General features: G+C 37.5%; 1 protein-coding gene across 14 annotated transcripts in view; it reads right to left on the reverse strand.

Annotated features, from left to right (window-relative positions):
• Positions 1-19,007, reverse strand: part of HS2ST1 (heparan sulfate 2-O-sulfotransferase 1) — a 226,126-nt gene that overhangs the window by 79,257 nt on the left and 127,862 nt on the right. For all 14 annotated transcript variants that reach the window (XM_055585271.1, XM_055585269.1, XM_055585272.1 and 11 more), the window contains one exon: positions 4,115-4,353. In XM_055585271.1, coding sequence (XP_055441246.1) covers positions 4,115-4,353 — 239 coding nt within the window. The remainder of the gene's footprint in view (positions 1-4,114; positions 4,354-19,007) is intronic.

Consider the following 19,007-nt stretch of genomic DNA (forward strand, 5'->3'; position numbering starts at 1 on the left):
ACCTAACATGACTGAGTCTACCTCATACTTACTACTTAAGTCCTTTCGTGCCTTATATTTTCAAATGATTACCTCCTAATCTCCTTGTTCTAACTGTTCCTCTTATTTTATCTCAACTTCTTAATTCTGAAAAACTCTTATTAAAGTACTTTTATTTTATCTCAACTTCTTAATTCTGAAAAACTATTAAACTATAGAAAAGTTAAAAAAAAACAGTAGCCAATATTTATACAATCTTCACCAAGAGTCACTGTTAACATTTTGCCACTTCTGTTTATCTCTTTCTTTCCTCCCCTCTCTCTATGCAGACACACAATTTTTTTCTGAATCAAAGTAGCAGATATTTTGTTCAAGGATCCAATCATGGGTCATGAATTACACTTGGTTTTCCTGTCTCGTTAGTCTCCTCTAGCCCATCATCCCCCCCCTTCTTTGTTGTTATGACATTAACACTAATAGTTCAGGACAGTTGTCCTAGATATATATGTTCTATACAACATTCTACAACATGGATTTGCTTGTTTTCTCAGGATGAGGTCCAAGTTAAACATTTTGGTTATACATTTTGGTGAGAACACAACTTGATGTTTTCTTTGAATAGTTCTCATAGTTCCTGCAACTATGTTTTATGTTTCCTGCTGCTGCTGCTGCTGCTGCTAAGTCACTTCAGTCGTGTCTGACTCTGTGCAACCCCATAGACAGCAGCCCACTAGGCTCCCCCGTCCCTGGGATTCTCCGGCAAGAACACTGGAGTGGGTTGCCATTATGTTTCCTAGTAAATTATAAATAAGCTCTTTGAAAAACATAGCCTTGTTTTTAATTTCTTTGATAATTCCCCAAGGAATGTAGCATATCTCAGTATATATTACATGCACATTATAGGAAAACTTGAAAGTAGAGTTGAGAACTGTGTCTAAGAATACACATAACCGTTACATAGGGAATGCTTTTATATCAAACCAGAAATACTCTGTCTTTACCTCTAAGATTTTTGAGAAGAATGATTAAGCAGATAAAAAGTTTAGCAAAGTCTCCCATGCAAAAATGAATCTAGGAAAGAGCTGGGGATATTAAAGGCAGATATTAAGCAAACTGGACTGCTGAGGTTGGAAGATGAGAGAACGGAAGGCACGATCATCTACTACATCCCTAAATATTTTTACGAGTAAATTGGGCTTTAAATAGAAGATCAGGACAATAGCAGATTTAATAAAAACCTCATTTTTAAGTCTCACTTGAGTTAAATACTGATTAGAAACTATTTCTCAGAGAAGAAAGAAGAGCAAAATAGGTCATTTGTTAATTCTTATTTAAATAACAGGGCAGTTCAGAACAGTTCACAAGGACAATAAAAATATGGTATTAAAATAAAGTATTATACAATATGATTTTCAGGAAATATTTTTGAAATTATTTTCAAGGCATCTAGTATTATAATTCAAAAGTTTACATTTAGAGGAAGCTTATACTAGGTTGAAAGTAAAATTAAAATGCTATCTAATATATCAGGCAAAAGGAAAGGAAATAGCACCTATGACTTGTTTGAAGAATGTTTCTATTCAGAAGAAAATATCAGTAAAAAAAAATTAGATATGGTGTATTAGAGAACATTTTGTATATTAAGCCACCCCTACCTAATTAACTCCAGATACTGAACTACCAGCTGACATTCTGAAGTATGTCAGCTGGTGATTAAGGCTATTCTTCCACTCTGCCCCCCACAAATACATTTTAAGTGTTGTTCATTACGTAACCCAGTTGCCTTTAAGGTAGTGTCTATGCATCTCTTTTGTTGCATAAACACATAGACATACACACACACACGACAAGCTATTGAAAGGAAAACAGAAGTTTTATCTCCTCTAAATGCAACTGGAAAAATGTACCAGTATATGATGCCTATAAATGTCTTATGTGGTAAGCTTTGGCAGATTTATATTTCATGGGCCGGGGTTGGGGGGAAGGTCTAAGTCATTATCAGATATATCATAGCTATAAGACAACTTTCTAACGATGGACACATAATAATTCTAAAAATTTGAACAAATTAACTCTATTTTTCTAAACAATATTACTGAAGAAATGTAAAATTATTATGTGAGTGTTAAGAAATGCTCTTTGTAAACCAAGATATATTCTGAAAAGTAATCATGCAGATTTAAAATCTACCACACACTGTATAAAATCTGATAATTTAGGACACTTGCCCTTGAGATATACAAAATTACATAATGAATAGTTTTTATGACCCACTTAGCTAAATAAGTTCATGTTTCTTCTCATTTACAAAAGAGTTATTTATTGGCTGATGAGTGTAGATTTTCGGTTCTATAGAAGAGAGTAATTGAGGATACTGCAGACAGCCAAGAATTATATGGGGATATGATATGCCATATACATTTAGCCTTTACAAATAGCTCTCTAGTAAGAAAGCAAACCTAACTGTGTGTATCAATGTTATTCTCTTACTTCAATGAGAGGATTAAAGCTATGCTAAATAGCAGGATAACAGCAATTCTGTGACAATAAAACAAGGTCAGCTATTTTCAAACAGATAAATACCATGACTATCACAAATACCTGTCTAATAAGCTACCTCAATATGGTATTTGATACATAGCATTTGCTACTGCTGCTAAGTCGCTTCAGTAGTGTCCGACTCTGTGAGACCCCATAGATGGCAGACCACCAGGCTCCCCCGTCCCTGGGATTCTCCACGTAAGAACACTGGAGTGGGTTGCCATTGCCTTCTCCAATGCATGAAAAGTGAAAAGTGAAAGTGAAGTCGCTCAGTTGTGTCCGACTCTTAGCGACCCCATGAATCACAGCACACCAGGCCTCCCTGTCCATCACCAACTCCTGGAATTCACCCAGACTCATGTCCATCGAGTTGGTGATGCCATCCAGCCATCTCATCCTCTGTCATCCCCTTCTCCTCCTGCCCTCAATCCCTCCCAGCATCAGGGTCTTTTCCAATGAGTGGGGTGCCATTGCCTTCTCCATTTGATACATAGTATTTTCAAATATTATCTTTTCTTATCATGGGGCTCAATTCCTATTCCCTATAATATCTGTGGAAAGAACTACACTTACAGTCAGAACTCCAGGTGTGAAGAAAATATCTGAAGCTACTGCTCAAGAGGGGAGTCAGTTTCAGTTTCTGAGATAACTTCCTCCACTTTTCTTAAAACCATTTCATAAATTATCTATCCATCTGTTTATCTAAAGATTTTTAACAACTTGAAAGATAGTGCACCCCAATGTTTAGTGCAGCACTTTTTATAAAAGGATACAAATCAACTTAATTACAAAACAGAAAGAGTTACAGATGTGGAAACAAGTTTATGGTCACCAGGAGGTAAGGAGGGAAGGGATAAACTGGGAGATTAGGACTGACACAAAACATACTACTATATATCTAAAATAGGTAACTAATAAGGACCTACTGTAGAGCACAGGGAAATCTACTCAATACTCTGTAATGACCTGCTTGGGATCAGAATCTAAAAAAGAGTGTATACATGTAAATGTGTAACTGATTCATTTTGTTGAACAGCAGGAATTAACACAACATCGTAAATCAACTATACTCTGATAACAAAATTTTTTAAAAAGATTCTCAATAACTTGAAAGGTAAGATTATATTAAAAATACAAGGCATAACCCCTGTTCTCCAAAAGTTTATAGCTAATACTTACATGAATAAAGATAAGATTAAATTCAGGAGTCTAGTCACAAAGAATACAAGTATCCATCAAATAAAGATTTCTCAGTGATGAATTGAGACAATATAGTAATTTTTATTGCAGGGCACCTGCTAAAAATATTTCACAGTTTTAAAGGGCTAGCATACTGAAGAGCATCAGGTTTCTCTTCAAAAATTCAAGCTGTTAATTCATTTATTTTACAAGTATTTGAATACATATTGTAGGTAAGGAAATGTACCAAATACTGTGAAGAATGTAAACTATAAAGAAGTTTGGTTGATCCATTCCTCCAAGAAACTTACAATCCACTGGGCTCAGCATACATATCCCTTAAAATGCTTTACCTTCTTGAAATAAAAAACTTGAGTTGGTGTCAGAAAACATTATGAATCCAAGTGGTATTTACCTGATCTTGCAGTGACATCACTGGATTATTTTTGGTAGTGTTGATGTGAAGAACATGGTATTTATTCTTTGCACACAGGTCATAGGCAATATTGGTAAAAGAGGTGCTTGCAGTTTTGGGGACTCTGTTGTAAATGATCACCATGTCGTCTTCCTCATCTAAAGCTACATCTTGCCGAGGGCCATCCATGGTATGTCTCTGCTCAATCTCTCGAACTTCATGTCGTGCAATAGCCCTTTCTGCAAAGAAAAATATGAACTTAGTTTTGAAAGACACTATAAAGAAGTTGTAAAACACTGAAAATAATTTACTATTCCTGGAACATAGTTCTCCTACTCAAGAATGGGGTTAAGAACCACTAAAGAAATGTTTTAAGGACTAAAACTTCAGAATTATCTTGGAGAGATAATAACTCATGCATATGAAGAACAAAAGAAAAAACAGTCATTGAGTTTAGAATACAACAGATTAGAGTTCTTCCATGTAGTTCAAAATACACTTTTCATTCCAACAGAATTTTTATAGCCTGAATTAATTCTCAAACCCATAAAGACAAGTTGTATGGAATACTAAACTTCACAGTAAAAATACACTTATAAAATAAATCACTTATAATTTAGGCAATGATTTAGAAATTTATTACTTAGGGTGTAGCTGTGTGTGTGCTCAGTTGTGTCTGACTCTTTGCAACCCCTTGGACTGTAGCCTGCCAGGCTCCTCTGTCCATGGAATTCTCTAGGCAAGAATACTGGAGTGGGGTGCCATTTCCTACTCCAGGGGATCTTCCCCACCCAGGGATCCAACCTGCATCTCTTGTGTCTCTTGCATTGGCAGGTAGATTCCTTACCATTGCACCACCTGGGAAGTATATCAGATGTAATAACTCCCTGCCTTATCAGAATGTACTAGGGCAGTGATTATAAACGCTTGTGTGATTTTAGGTAACAAGGGTAAAGATGGTATCATAAAACCTTTTTCATTTTGGTGTTTTAAAATACAGATAAGTCCTGGCTATGTTTATTAATTAAACTCCATGGTGCCTCTAATTCAAACGACTGTTCACCAAGCAGTTTGAAAAGCAAGTTACGTTTTTTTTTTTATTATTTATTTTTTAATTGAAAGATAACTGCTTTACAGAACTTTGTTGTTTTCTGTCAAACCTCAACATGAATCAGTCACAGGTATACATATTTCCCCTCCCTTTTGAACCTCCCTCCCATCTCCCTCCCCATCCCACCCCTCTAGGTTGATGCATAGCCCCTGTTTGAGTTTCCTGAGCCATACTATTCTGTATTTAATATAAGCTTCAACTTCAAATATTCTTTAGAATTAAGAAGCAAGAATATGGGAAGAAATGGAGCGGGGGGAGTAACAAGACTGCAAATTACTCTGCACAAAGACAACTGCTCACACACAGTATGCACCCTCCTACCACTGGATCTCTGTGCAAGCTGCCTCACCCTGCCTTGAACTCTCATTCATTCTCCCTCTACCTCAATTCTGCCTAGTGAACTCCTCAAACTTCACACTGAATTTAATCATCACCTGCAAGGGAAGCATCATCTAATCTCCCTAACTAGGTCAAACCTCACACATACACACATGATGTATGTATATATACCTCATAATGCACATCTTATACATACACATAAGTGCAATTTTACATTTTATGTGTATTAGCATCTATCTACCATGCTGGCAACAATTTAGTAAAGTGACATAAAAAAGCAATGTGGTATAATTACAGTAACAAGTTCAGGCTTCAAATATTGTTTGACTATGCATCTTAAATTTTGATTCAGAAGATATGGCCACTGCATTATAAAGTATGCTCTGAGCTGAGGATTCACCTTCAGAAGACTTTAAGTTCCAAGCCTGCTGCTTACTGGTGGTGGTTTAGTTGCTAAGTCATGTCTGACTCTGCGACCCCATGGACTGGAGCCCACCAGGCTCCTCTGTTCATGGGATTTCCAGGCAAGAATACTGGAGTGGGTTGCCATTTCCTCCTCCAGGGGATCTTCCTGACCCAAGGATTGACCCCACGTTTCCTATGTCTCCTGAGTTGCAGGCAGATTCTTTACCCACTGAGCCTTCAGGGAAGCCCTACTAGCAGCGGGGTTTCCAAAACAGGAAGAGAAGCACACATATGAATATATACTATGCATATATACGTATCTTTTTTCATGGGGGAGAGTTGGTTGGGAATATGGAGAAAACGAGATGAGCTTAATGTGGAACGTATTGTTGGACTGCCTGGGACACCCAGGAGATGTAGATAACTGGGCACACAGCTCAAGTGCTTGAGAATAAACATTCATGTAGAAGACAGACATCTGGGAAACCATAGGAATGATGAAACTACGTAGATACTACAGAATGTATAGCATGTAAAGAGAATTTAATCTTAGAACAGAATCTTAGGAAATATCAACATTTAAGGGCCAAGAAAAAAAGACAATCAAAAGAAAAGACTAAGAAGAAACAGAAGAAGAAACCTGGACAGACTTTTAAGAACCACATACCACATGTTTAGAAAGCACAATATTTTTCAAAATTTACAGTAGTTTACAAATGAATCTGAAATGAAGGTAATGTATGATGCTCAAGCATCTACACAGGATTTGGAAGTTCTCTCACTAAATTCAGCATGTATTATGGAAAGCCTAAGAATATAATTATATTCAATAATTTTAAAGGAATTGTATCTTCTAAGCAACCCCAAACTGTCACCACAATCCAAAACTATTACGCTATTGTTATGTCCTCACTCTCCCTTTTCCGCTATGGGAAATAAAACAGTACTGCTGACATTTAAGTGCTGACAGAAGTTTAAGAGGTTGTTTCCTACAGCAGCCAGATATATATGAAATTACCTTTACTTTTAATGGCTACACCAACAACCAATAATGCTGAATGCTTTCACTAGTTTTTCTGAACTCAGTATTTGGAAAAGAAACAGATTTTGTTATTCTTTAAAGAAGTTACTATTTAGTTTATGGATTAAAAAATTTTTTTAAGGTGCTAAAACTCTAGAGCATGAAACTAACATGTTTTTAGAATTAATCATTATTCTTGGTTCATTATGTGTATTAAAGTATATGAACTGTATATTTGACATTTCCTAAATTAAAGACTAGAGATCTCTTCAGGAAAATTAGAGATACCAAGGAAACATTTCATGCAAAGATGGGCACAATAAAGGACAGAAACAATATGGACCTAACAGAAGCGGAAGATATTAAGAAGAGGTGGCAAGAATACACAGAAGAATTATACAAAAAAAGATCTTTATGACCCAGATAACCACAATGGTGTGATCATTCACCTAAAGCCAGATATCCTGAAACGTAAAGTCAAGTGGGCTTTAGGAAGCATCACTATGAACAAAGCTTGTGGAGGTAATAGAATTCCAGTTGAGCTATTTTAAATCCTAAAAGATGATGCTGTGCAAGTGCTACGCTCAGTATGCCAGCAAATTTGGAAAACTCAGCAGTGGCCACAGGACTGGAAAAGGTCAGTTTTCATTCCAGTCCCAAAGAAAGGCAATGCCAAAGAATGTTCAAACTACCTACCGCACCACAGAACTCATTTCACACACTAGGAAAAGTAATGCTCAAAACTGTCCAAGCAATAGTGGCTCATGATGATTTTTTGGGTCCGTTGAGGATATGATGAAAGCAACCGATTTGGTCTCCAGAACGGCTGATGTGTACATTTCAGAGCTTCCTCCTAGAGCCCAACCATGGGCAGGCGGCTCCATGACCCCAAGTTAATTATTTCCAAAAAAAGAAAAAAGGTTCACGGACATCAAGGCCTGATAGTAAACTGCCTAAAGGTATTACTATATATATTGAAAACAAGAGGTTACTCAGAAATTAGAATTGCAGGCAAAGAGAAATCATAGAGAAAAGTGGCAGTGACAATTAGAAAAATGTCTACAGGGAGGGTGCCTTGTCACAAAATTTGACCTGTCAGGACTCCCTGGTAATTATGCCTTTTGCAGAGCCAGACAGGAACTAAGAGCTTGGAGCTATCAAACACCTGAGTTAAAGTGGATCCTTAGCACTTTCTAGGGATAAATCCTCAGTTGTGTAAATCCCCAAATACTGTTCTGAAGTATAATTTGTTCCCCATAAAATGTGCACACAATGAGAAGTATGAAGCAATAAAGGAGCACAAAAAGAAAGCTATTAAAAGGTTAACTGATTCCTTTTCCAGCAACACTTACTGTGAATGAACTGTCTAGTCAGACACTATCTGATCTTCATGGAAGTAGGATTTGGTAATTATATGAATTAAACAAATTGGTTGTCCAATTGTATACATCATTTTCTTATGAATATGTTTAGCCTGAGTCAGTTTCGTTGAATTCAATCACCATGCTGCTGCTAAGTCGCTTCAGTCGTGTCCGACTCTGTGCAACCCCAAAGATGGCAGCCCACCAGGCTCCGTCATCCCTGGGATTCTCCAGGGAAGAACACTGGAGTGGGTTGCCATTTCCTTCTCCAATGCATGAAAGTGAAAAGGGAGAGTGAAGTCGCTCAGTCATGTCCGACTCTTAGCAACCCCATGGACTGCAGCCCACCAGGCTCCTCCATCCTTGGGATTTTCCAGGCAAGAGTACTGGAGTGGGTTGCCATTGCCTTCTCCATCAATCACCATGGGGACTGACAAAATAAATTCCTATATGGATGATTAAAGGCTGGATTCTCAACACTAGTAAATGCTTTCTTGTATGGTTTCCAGGCAGTGAGCAAGAGACGCACGTGTTGTCCTTAAAACTTACAAGTGGACTTCCCTGGTGGTCCAGTGGTTAGGATTCCACCTGCCAATGCAGGGGACGCAAGTTTGATCCCTGGTCTGGAAGATTCCACATGCCGCAGGGCAACTACTGAGCTCACGTGCCACAACCACTGAAGCCCACACACCCCAGAGTCCATGCTCCACAACAAGAGAAGTACCACAGTGAGAAGCCTGCAGTCCACAACTAGAGTTGCTCCTACTTGTTTCAGCTAGAGAAAGCCTGTGTGCAGCAACAAAGACCCAGCACAATAAAAATTAAATAAATTAATTACTTAAAAAATTTTACACATATGTTTAACTGTATCATCCTATAAAAAGGAGTCGAGACCACCTTCTTCAAGGAAGATGGTGTAAACTTATGTTTTTGCTATTCCTCTCATGAAGCAACTAAAACCCTGGACGTTATATATATGACAAACGTAAGACTCTAAAGTTGGAGAGAAGAAAACAGGCTAGTTAGAGCCCTTAAGATTCAAGGAACAACATGGTGAGTTTCTTTTCTTTAGCCTTATATATCCCAGTCTTGGAGCAGTAGAAGCTGGCAACCCAGGAGCAGGCATACATAAAAAGACGTCCAACAAAAGCCCTGCCAGAACTCCAAGAAAGGGACAACACAGTAAGACAAAAAACTTTTGGACAATAATCACTCTACTTTAGCCAAACTCCACAGAAAAAACTGTGCCCCACTTCCATTCCTCACAGGCCAAGTAGCTAGCCTAGACTTCTACCCTCACAAAGCTGTAATCAGGTGCCCAGTATCTCTGATGGAATGGTGTCAGAGAAGACAAGGTAGGGAGCCAGGACTTTTATCCTAGGCAACAGGTAACAAGGCACCTCTGCAGTGTCAGTGAAGACCAAGCAAGGAACCAGAATGTCCACTTTCACACAGGAGTGATGAGAGGCCCCCTCACCTCCCCACTTGGTGCTGTCAGAGGAGACCTAGTGGAGAATCAGGACGTTCACCATCACTCAGTGTAATGAGGCCACTCCCGTCCCTGCCCAAGGTAACAATGAGCTCACCGGGTGTTGATGGCGGCCTATTTGGGAACCTGAACTTCTACCTCCACTTCACAGTAACAAAACAGCAACCCTTTCCTTTGCCAGAGCAGTATTGGAGAAACTCAACTAAAACAAAAGGTATTTTTAAATAAGATTCAGAGTACCCACAGATACAGAGAACAAACTAGTGGATACCAGTGATGAGAGGGAAAGGGGAGGGGTAATACAGGTGTTGGGGGAGAAAGGGGCTACTGTGGATTATATGACATTATGTGTGCGAAACTTTTGAAAATTGCAAAACACTACAGAATTTAAAGAATATTTTCTTCAACTGAAGGAAAAAAATCCAAAGTCTCACAACATAATATAAAAATATCCATGTTTCAATCAAATTGTACTGAGCATATTAAGAACCAACAGGATCTCAAACTCAATGAATAGAGATAAGAAATGACAATATAAAAAGGACACCAATGTTAGAATTATCAAAGATTTAAAGCAGTCATTATAAAATGCTTTCAAGAACAAGCTTGAACCAAATGAAAAAATAGAAGGCCTCAGAAAATAAGCTCAGTAATGAAATAAAATATATAGATAACTAAATGGAAATTTTAGAACTCAAAGAAGAAAAAACAACAAACAAACAAACCCATAATAAAAAGTTCAGTTAATAGGATCAATAGCAGAATGGAAAGGAAGGAAATTTAGTGAACTGGAACATGGAACAAAAGAAATTATCCAATCAGAATAACAATGAGAGAATATAACAGGGAGAATAAAGCAACAGAACCTTGGGGAACTGTGGGATATAGCAACAGGATTTAAAATTGGTGTCACAGAGTCTTGGAAGGAAAGGAGAAAGAAAGCAGGGCTGAAAGAGTTCTTAAAGAAATATGGCTGAAAACTTGACATCCGACAGGAGACAAAGATTTAAGATGCTGAACAAACTCCAAATGGCATAAACCAAAAACATCCAAGACAAGACACATCATAATTAAGCTTCTGGAAACTAAAAATTTTTTAAAAAAAAAAGGCTTGAAATCAGCCTGAGAAAATGAAGCCTTCTGTAGAAAAGAACTGGAATAACAGCAGATTTTTCATCAGTGACAAGTCAAAGAGCCAGGAGGAGGTGGCACAATTTTTCAAGTGGTGAAATAAAATAATCCTATACCCAGAGAAAATCATCCTCAGGAATGAAGGGGTATAAGATATTCTTATATGAAAGAAACCTATAATGATTTATTGTCACTATGATTAATGAAGTTTTCCAGATAGGAAAAAAAAAAACATAAAAGAAGAAATCTTAAAACACAAGGGGAAAAAAAGGGAACAAAAAATAGAAAGAATAAACATATGGGTAAATACAATAAACTGTCCTTGTGTTTTCAAATATATGTTTGACATATAAAGCAAAAATTATAACATTGTATGATATTATTTTAAATGTATGCAGAAGAAATATTTAGTACAATTATGTTGTAAGTGGCAGATAGTAAAAGTATGTAAATCGACGTAGTTTCCATACTTCACTTGAATTGGTAAACTGATGACACCAATAAACTGTGACAAGTGATATTTATATGATGTAACACATAAAGCAACCATGAAAAAATGCTGTATAAAGACTCCGAAACACACTCCAAGTGTTTTAAACTCAAAAACACTATGGATAAATCAAACTGTAACTTTTAGTAAGTGTAAAAGTAATTTATAGGACTGAAGAGAAAAGAAAAGAGGTAAGAAGAAAAACAGAAAACAAAACAGAAAGAAATATCAAGGAAACTTAAATACATAAGTGAATAAAAATGAAAATAAAGTAAGAGGAATTCCCAACACAGCAAAGACCCTGAGCTTACTTCCCCTCATAAGCACATCAAAATTACAACTATTTACAGAATAACTATTGATGAAAAAGATTTGAACCTACCAGAAAAGATCTTCTACACCAGAAGTATAAAGAAGGAACCATAATGGAGATGGACAGGAGAGGTGGAGTTGAAGTAGAGTCAAAACCTCAACCCTTGGGTTGGGTGACCCACAAATGGTAGAATTATTACAACAGCAGAGGTCCCCCAGGGAATAAGGGGTCTGTGCCCCACAATGGGCTCTGTAGCCCAGAGTTGTGTGCCAGAAAGATGAGCCCCCAGAGTATCTGGCTTTGAAGATCAGTGATGCTTATTTTCAGGAGACTCAGAAGACTGTGGGAAATAGAGACTCCATTCTGAAAGGACAGACACAAAATCTTATCTGTTGTTGGAACCGGGGCAGATGGCAGTAAGGAGCCTGGGTCGGACCCACCTGCTGATCTTGGAGAGTCTCCCAGAGAAGCAGGAGGCAACTGGAGCTCACGCTGAGGCAAAGACACTGCTGGCAGCCATTCTGGGGAGCCTGTCCTATTATGGGGACACTGGTGTTGACAAGTGCCATTCTGGAATACTCCCTCTAGCTTATTAATGTCAGGACCCAGGTCCCTCCACCCCCCACCCACAAGTGCTGGGACTCCTCAGGCCAGGCAACTAACCAGGTGGGACACAGCTCCAACCACCAGCAGACAGGGCACCTTAACACCCCTGAGCCCACAGCAGTCCCTGAACATGACCCTAGCCACCACAGGGCCCACGACGCAGCGGCACATACCAGTGTGAAGGCACCAGAGCCAGACCTTCCAGAGCTTCACAGCCAGAGACACTGAGACCCAGCCTTGACCACCAGCAGGCAGGCAAAATCCTCAGAATACTCTGAGACTCAGACCAGCAAGCCTGCTTTAGCATTAGGACCAGCTTCATCTATCCTTCCTAAACTATTTCAAGAAACTGCAGAGGAAGGAATGTTTTCAAACTCATTCTATGAGGCCAGCAACACCCTGATACCAAAACCAGATAAAGATATCACAAGAAAATAAAATTATAGGCCAGAATCACTGATGTACTTAGATGCAAAATCCTCAACAATTACTGGCAGAGCAAATACAAAATACATTAAAAGGATCATACTTCATGATCAAATGTACTTCATATCAGGTATGCAAGAATGGTTTAACAGCCACAAATAAACTAATGTGATAAACATTACCAAACTGAAGAATAAAAACTATATAATCATCTCAATAGGTGCAGAAAAAGGTTTTGACAAAATTCAACACCTGTTTATGATTTTAGAAAAACAAAACAAAAAAACCACTCTCCAGAAAGTGGGCATAGAGAATATACCTCAACATAATAAAGACCATATATGATAAGCCCACAGCTAACATCATACTCAACAGTGAAAAGTTGAAAGCATTTCCTCTAACATTAGGAACAATACAAGGATGCCCATTCTCTCCACCTTTATTCAACATAGTATTAGAAATCCTAGCCATAGCCATAGCAATCACACAAGAAAAATAAAAGGAATCTAAATTGGAAAGTAAAACTGTCACTGACTGCAGATGACATATAATACTATACATAGAAAACCCTAAAGAAAAATACTTGAGTTATCAATGAATCTGGTAAAGTTGCAGAATACAAAATTAATATATAGAAATCAGTTGCACTTCCATACCCTACCAACGAACTATCAGAAAGAAAACTTAAACAATCCTATTTACAATTACATTGAAAAGAATAAAATACCTATGAATAAACATATATAAGGGGTAAAAGACCTGTGTCCCTATATACAAGGGCTCTTCTAGACCCTTGTAAATACATGGCTTACATATTTATTAGGTTTGTGCATTAATTATATATTGACTCTTAAGATTAATGAAAATATATTACAAAATAAAAATTAAATTTTCTTCTCAAATTTCATCTCACTAATGAATTATGACTAAAAACTTATTGGTTAATGTTCTTAAGAGGATCTATTAGGTAAGAATATTAAAGTAGCTGATAAATATCCCAACAATCTGGTAACTACCAATATAATTATTTTCTTTTTATTGCTAAGGTTACTAAGTTTAAGGAATATATATTATATTGGCTGGTTTTTTACAGTTATTACACAAATTTTAAAATGTGAAATTCTTATAACAACCTTCCTTTATATTACCAGTCTGAAAAATGCATTAATCACCTATATGAAATATAATATTGTTAATAGCTAACACTGAATTCTCACTATATGTCTTAAATGTATCATTCTTTATACACATACTCTGTGCTAAGTATTTTATATGCATTATCTCAAGTTTTGATTCTTAAAACAACCCTAAGAGGCAATATTATTATTATTCTCATCTAGATGAGGAAACTGATTCTCAAAGAAGTTAATTGATCATAAGCTGAATACTAATGTCAGGATATGGTCTCAGGTCAATCTGCCTCTAGAGCCTATGCTCCACATTATACTTGTCATCTGAGATTTAATCTGATTTCATAAGAGGAAGGAGTAGGGTTGTATAATTAAATACAGCAGGATATTATATAAAAGCACCACTTTTTTTGCAAGTACCTATTTTTAAAATATAGAATGTTATAGTTAAAAATCATGGGTGAGGTGACTTCATTCTGTACATATTTCAATCACTTGAAATGAATATTCTGATAGGAAATGGGGATTCCAACCAATATTCTTTTCCCTTTTCTCAAGTTTTACCAAGACATCTCAAACATCTCTCATACCTTTTTATACACTTCTCAAGTAATCTATTCTTATTTTAAATTTACATCTTATATAAAATCAAATAAATGCCATAACAGAGAACAAACTAATTCTGAAACCAAGAATTGGGGTAAAAAACTTATGGAGAAAGATACACTGGATAAGTTGAGCCTTGAAAAGATACTGGGTTTCAAAATATAGAGATGGATCCTTTGGGAAGCCATAAAGACCTGCAGAGTGACTAAGTTGACAAGTAACACACTAGTAAAATTTGATTATAAAATTATTCAACCAACAGTGTTCTGTGACAACCTAGAGGGGTGGGATGGGGTGGGAGGGAGGTTCAAGAAAAAGGGGACATATGTACACTGGCTGATCCATACTGTTGTATTCATTCAGTTCAGTCACTCAGTCGTGCCTAACTCTTTGTGACCCATGAACTATAGCACACCAGGCTTCCCTGTCTATCACCAACTCCCAGAGCTTGCTCAAATTCATGTCCATGGAGCAGTGATGCCATCCAATTATCTCATCCTCTGTCATCCCCTTCTCCTCCTGCTTTCAATTTTCACCAGCATCAGGGTCTTCTCCAAGGAGTCAGTTCTTCACATCAGGTGGCCACAGTATTGGAGTTTCAGCTTCAGCATCAGTCCTTCCAATGAATATTCAGGATTGCTTTCCTTTAGGATTGACTGATTTGATCTTCCTGCAGTCAAAGGGACTCTCAAATCTTCTCTAACACCACAGTTCAAAAGCATCAATTCTTCAGTGCTCAGCTTTCTTTATGGTCCAACTCTCACATCCATATATGACTACTGGAAAACCCACAGCTTTGACTAGAGGGACCTTTGTAGGCAATGTAACTGTTGTATGGCAGAAATCAACACAGCACTGTAAAGCGATTATGCTCCAATTAAAAATAAATTAAAAATTATTTAACAACAGTAGTGTAAAACAGCTAAAAAAAATGACAATTTTAGGCTATACTGGTAAGCATATAATTATCAAAGTAACAATTGTTCCACTTATTGAGCCTTTATTATGGGCCAGAAGCAATGCTGCTATGTGTTTAAACATGTATTACTTCATTTAATTCTTAAAGTAACCCTATGCCTATTACTTATAAGGTAATAATATGGAAACGTAGTGTCAGATTAGTTAAGAGTTTTGAGGAACAGAGTCAGAACCGAAAACTTCAATCTGATACCAAAGCCTAACCAAAATGTAGTCATTACTGTCTTAAACCACAGGAAGGCACTGTTCCTAGGAAATCTATGTCACACATGTACCATTATGTATCATTTCAGGCATACACAAAGAATAGAGTACATTCAGGATGGAAAAGAGCTAGATAACCCATGCCACACAAAAAACTGCTTTTAAAACACCCAGTACACTTAAGTAGAGAGGAGAAATTCCATAAATGTACTAAAGTTATCTTGAAATATTTGAAAAGTTACTATGAAAAGGAGGCATCCTTTCTATAGAATCACTCTAGAAGACAAGATAGACTATGTCTCAAGACGGAATGAGCTTTTTAAATAACTAGCAGTGCAAAGAAAAGATACGTGCAGTTTAGCGGGAGGTAAGCCATCAATCTCCAGAGGTACTCATCTAGAGGCTTCATGTGTTTTAGTCACTCACTCGGGTCCGACCCTTTGTGACCCCATGGACTGTAACGTACCAGGCTCCTCTGTTCAAGGGATTCTCCAGGCAAGAATACTGGAGTAGGTAGCCAAGCCCTTCTCCAGGGGATCTTCCCCACCTAAGAATCAAACCCAGATCTCCAACACTGCAGGCAGATTCTTTATTGAGCCACGAGGAAAAGCCCCAGAGGTGCTTCACAAGGACCCACCAAAAGATGCAGATAGGATTTCTGCACTGATGAGAGCGGAAACCATAGGACATCTGGCATCGGTTACCACTAGGTAAATACCTGTGCTTAGTTGCTCAGTCGTGTCTCACTCTTTCTGATCCCCCAGACTGTAGCCCACTGGCTCCTCTGTCTATGGGATTTTTCAGGCAAGAATACTGGAGCGGGTTGCCATTTCTTTCTCTGTTGGATACTTCTGACCCAGGAATCCAACCCATGTCTCTGATGCCTCCCACATTACAGGCAAATTCTTTACCCACTGAGCCCAATGGGGAAGACTGCCTGCTAGCATACAGATTCTTTTGAGGGATTCTCTCCACTGAGCCTCTAACAAGGTAGGTAGGAAAGAGCAAAAATAAAGATAGAAGCATGCTGGTGACAATTAACTAAGAAGAAGGAGTGGAATGCTGACACACTCTTTCCATAATTCTGTCTTATTCAGTCTTGTTCAATCATGTCCGACTCTGCAACTCTATGGACTGCAGCATGCCAGGCTTCCCTGTCCTTCACCATCTCCCAGAGTTTGCTCAAACTCATGTCTACCTTGAGAAAGACTAAGTATGTACCTCTTATGATTATGGCAAAAATTCAGATAATGATAAGACTGATACTGTACTTTATGCTTTAAGTAATGAGAATACTGTGATAATTTATAACCTAGTTCCTCACACTAGACTTACTAACTAATTCCATTAATATTTACTAAGAATCTATTAATTTATAATTCATCTGGTCCTGGAGATAAGCCTAATCCTAGAGAATTTGGTGGCATGGCATTATAATAAAATTTTATAAGATGCAATGGGGATACCATAAATGGGATGCTTAAGAAAGGATTCACAAAGAAGACTGAGAAAGAAAGTACCTCCTGAGTAGAAAAAGAAAGGCATTCTAGGCAGAGAGAAAAACTTGAGCAAAACCCTTGGACATATAATACTGCATGATGCATTCAGATCCTAAAAGTGGTTCTTGATAAGTTTACAATATGAAAGAATGGGTAGAGACAAAGTAAAACACGAGGCAGACGAGTGAGTGAGTCAAGTCGCTCAGTTATGTCCGACTCTTTGTGACCCCGTGGACTGTAGCCCCTCAGGCTCTTCCGTCCATGGGATTCTCCAGGCAAGAATACTGGAGTGGGTTGCCATTTCCTTCTCCAAGGAGACAGTGGGCAGAGGCCAAAACACAGTGTCTTAATCACCATACTGGGATGTGAACTGTAACTTGAAAGTTAACAATTCTCAAACTCATTAAGCTGAGAACCTCTCTTTATACACTTAAAAATTAGGGACTCCAAAGAGTTTTCATCAGTATAGGTTAGATCTACCAATATCATATGAGAAATGAAAACTATAAAACTTAAAAATATTTATTAATTTAAAAATAATAATAAAGCATGTTAGCAAAAATGACAATTCTGTGAAACTACCCTTTTCCAAAAAACAAAATTTAGTAAAAAGAGTGACTTTTTAACATTTTTGCATTTATTTTTATATGTCTAACAATGGAAGATAACTGGATTCTCATAACTGCTTTTCCATTCAAAATATTACTACATAGTATTTGGGTTGGAGTCTATGAAGCAATCAGACATACAGATTTTGTACAGATTCACAGCTGGAAAATGGAGAAGGAAACCAGCTCCAGTCTTTTTGCCTGGAAAACCCTATGGACAAAGGAGCCCCAGGGCTACAGTCCATGGGGCTGCAAAGAGTCACGCATGACTGAGCACACATGCACAACAGTTGGAAAAGGATTATTTTAATAATATTTTCTGATAATTGTTTGACACTACACTAAAACTCAACAAGTGTTATTTCTCAAAGGCTAGTTGTAAAGTGATAACCCATGTTAGTAAACTTTCTATACACAGTATATTGATCTACCTTGTACCATCACTTAAAAAATACTGGTGTATGGAGTTACACAGATCCACCAAAGGTCATATGTCTAATTATACAACTGCCCCCTCAATCTTATCAAAATACTCAGTATTGGGAAGCTCATAGTGACAAACACAAGTTTTCTCAAATTTTCTACTGGGCAACAAGTATTATCAGTTGTTTTCCTTCAAGCAACAAATTTACTTTGTAAGCTTTGTAATTCAACTAAGATATTAATTTTGATATTAAACTGGCAGGAAGATTCAGAGACCTCCTCAACTTCTAGCAGAGGTTCAAACTGCTATTAAAATAGATGTGCTTTGACTGTTGAAATAAACACCATACCAAAAAGATGAAAGCATTTTCAAAATCAAGAAAGAAATGCCAATATTGTCTACAAAGCTGAATTATTTTCACACTTCAACAGCTGCACCTGGTGCTCCACTGACTAGTAAGTAAAAAGAATATGGAGTAACTAGGCATCAACTCCAGCTGGGCTTGGAGATCATTAGCTAAAACCTACGCAGCAGCTGTTTGAAAATGAGAATTAGTGATGCTGAAAACTTGTCATTATTTCACTGGAGCTTGATATATATCATATTCAGAGCAGTGGTTTTCAATTTGAGCATGCATCAGGATGACTTGCAGGGTTTGTTAAAATGCAGATTCCAGATTCCCCACCATCTACAGTTGTTAATTCAGGGTCCAATAATTTTCTATCAAGTTCCCAGGTGATGCTGACATGATG

Source organism: Bubalus kerabau, chromosome 6 (genome assembly GCF_029407905.1).
Source record: "Bubalus kerabau isolate K-KA32 ecotype Philippines breed swamp buffalo chromosome 6, PCC_UOA_SB_1v2, whole genome shotgun sequence".
Lineage (NCBI taxonomy): Eukaryota > Metazoa > Chordata > Mammalia > Artiodactyla > Bovidae > Bubalus > Bubalus kerabau.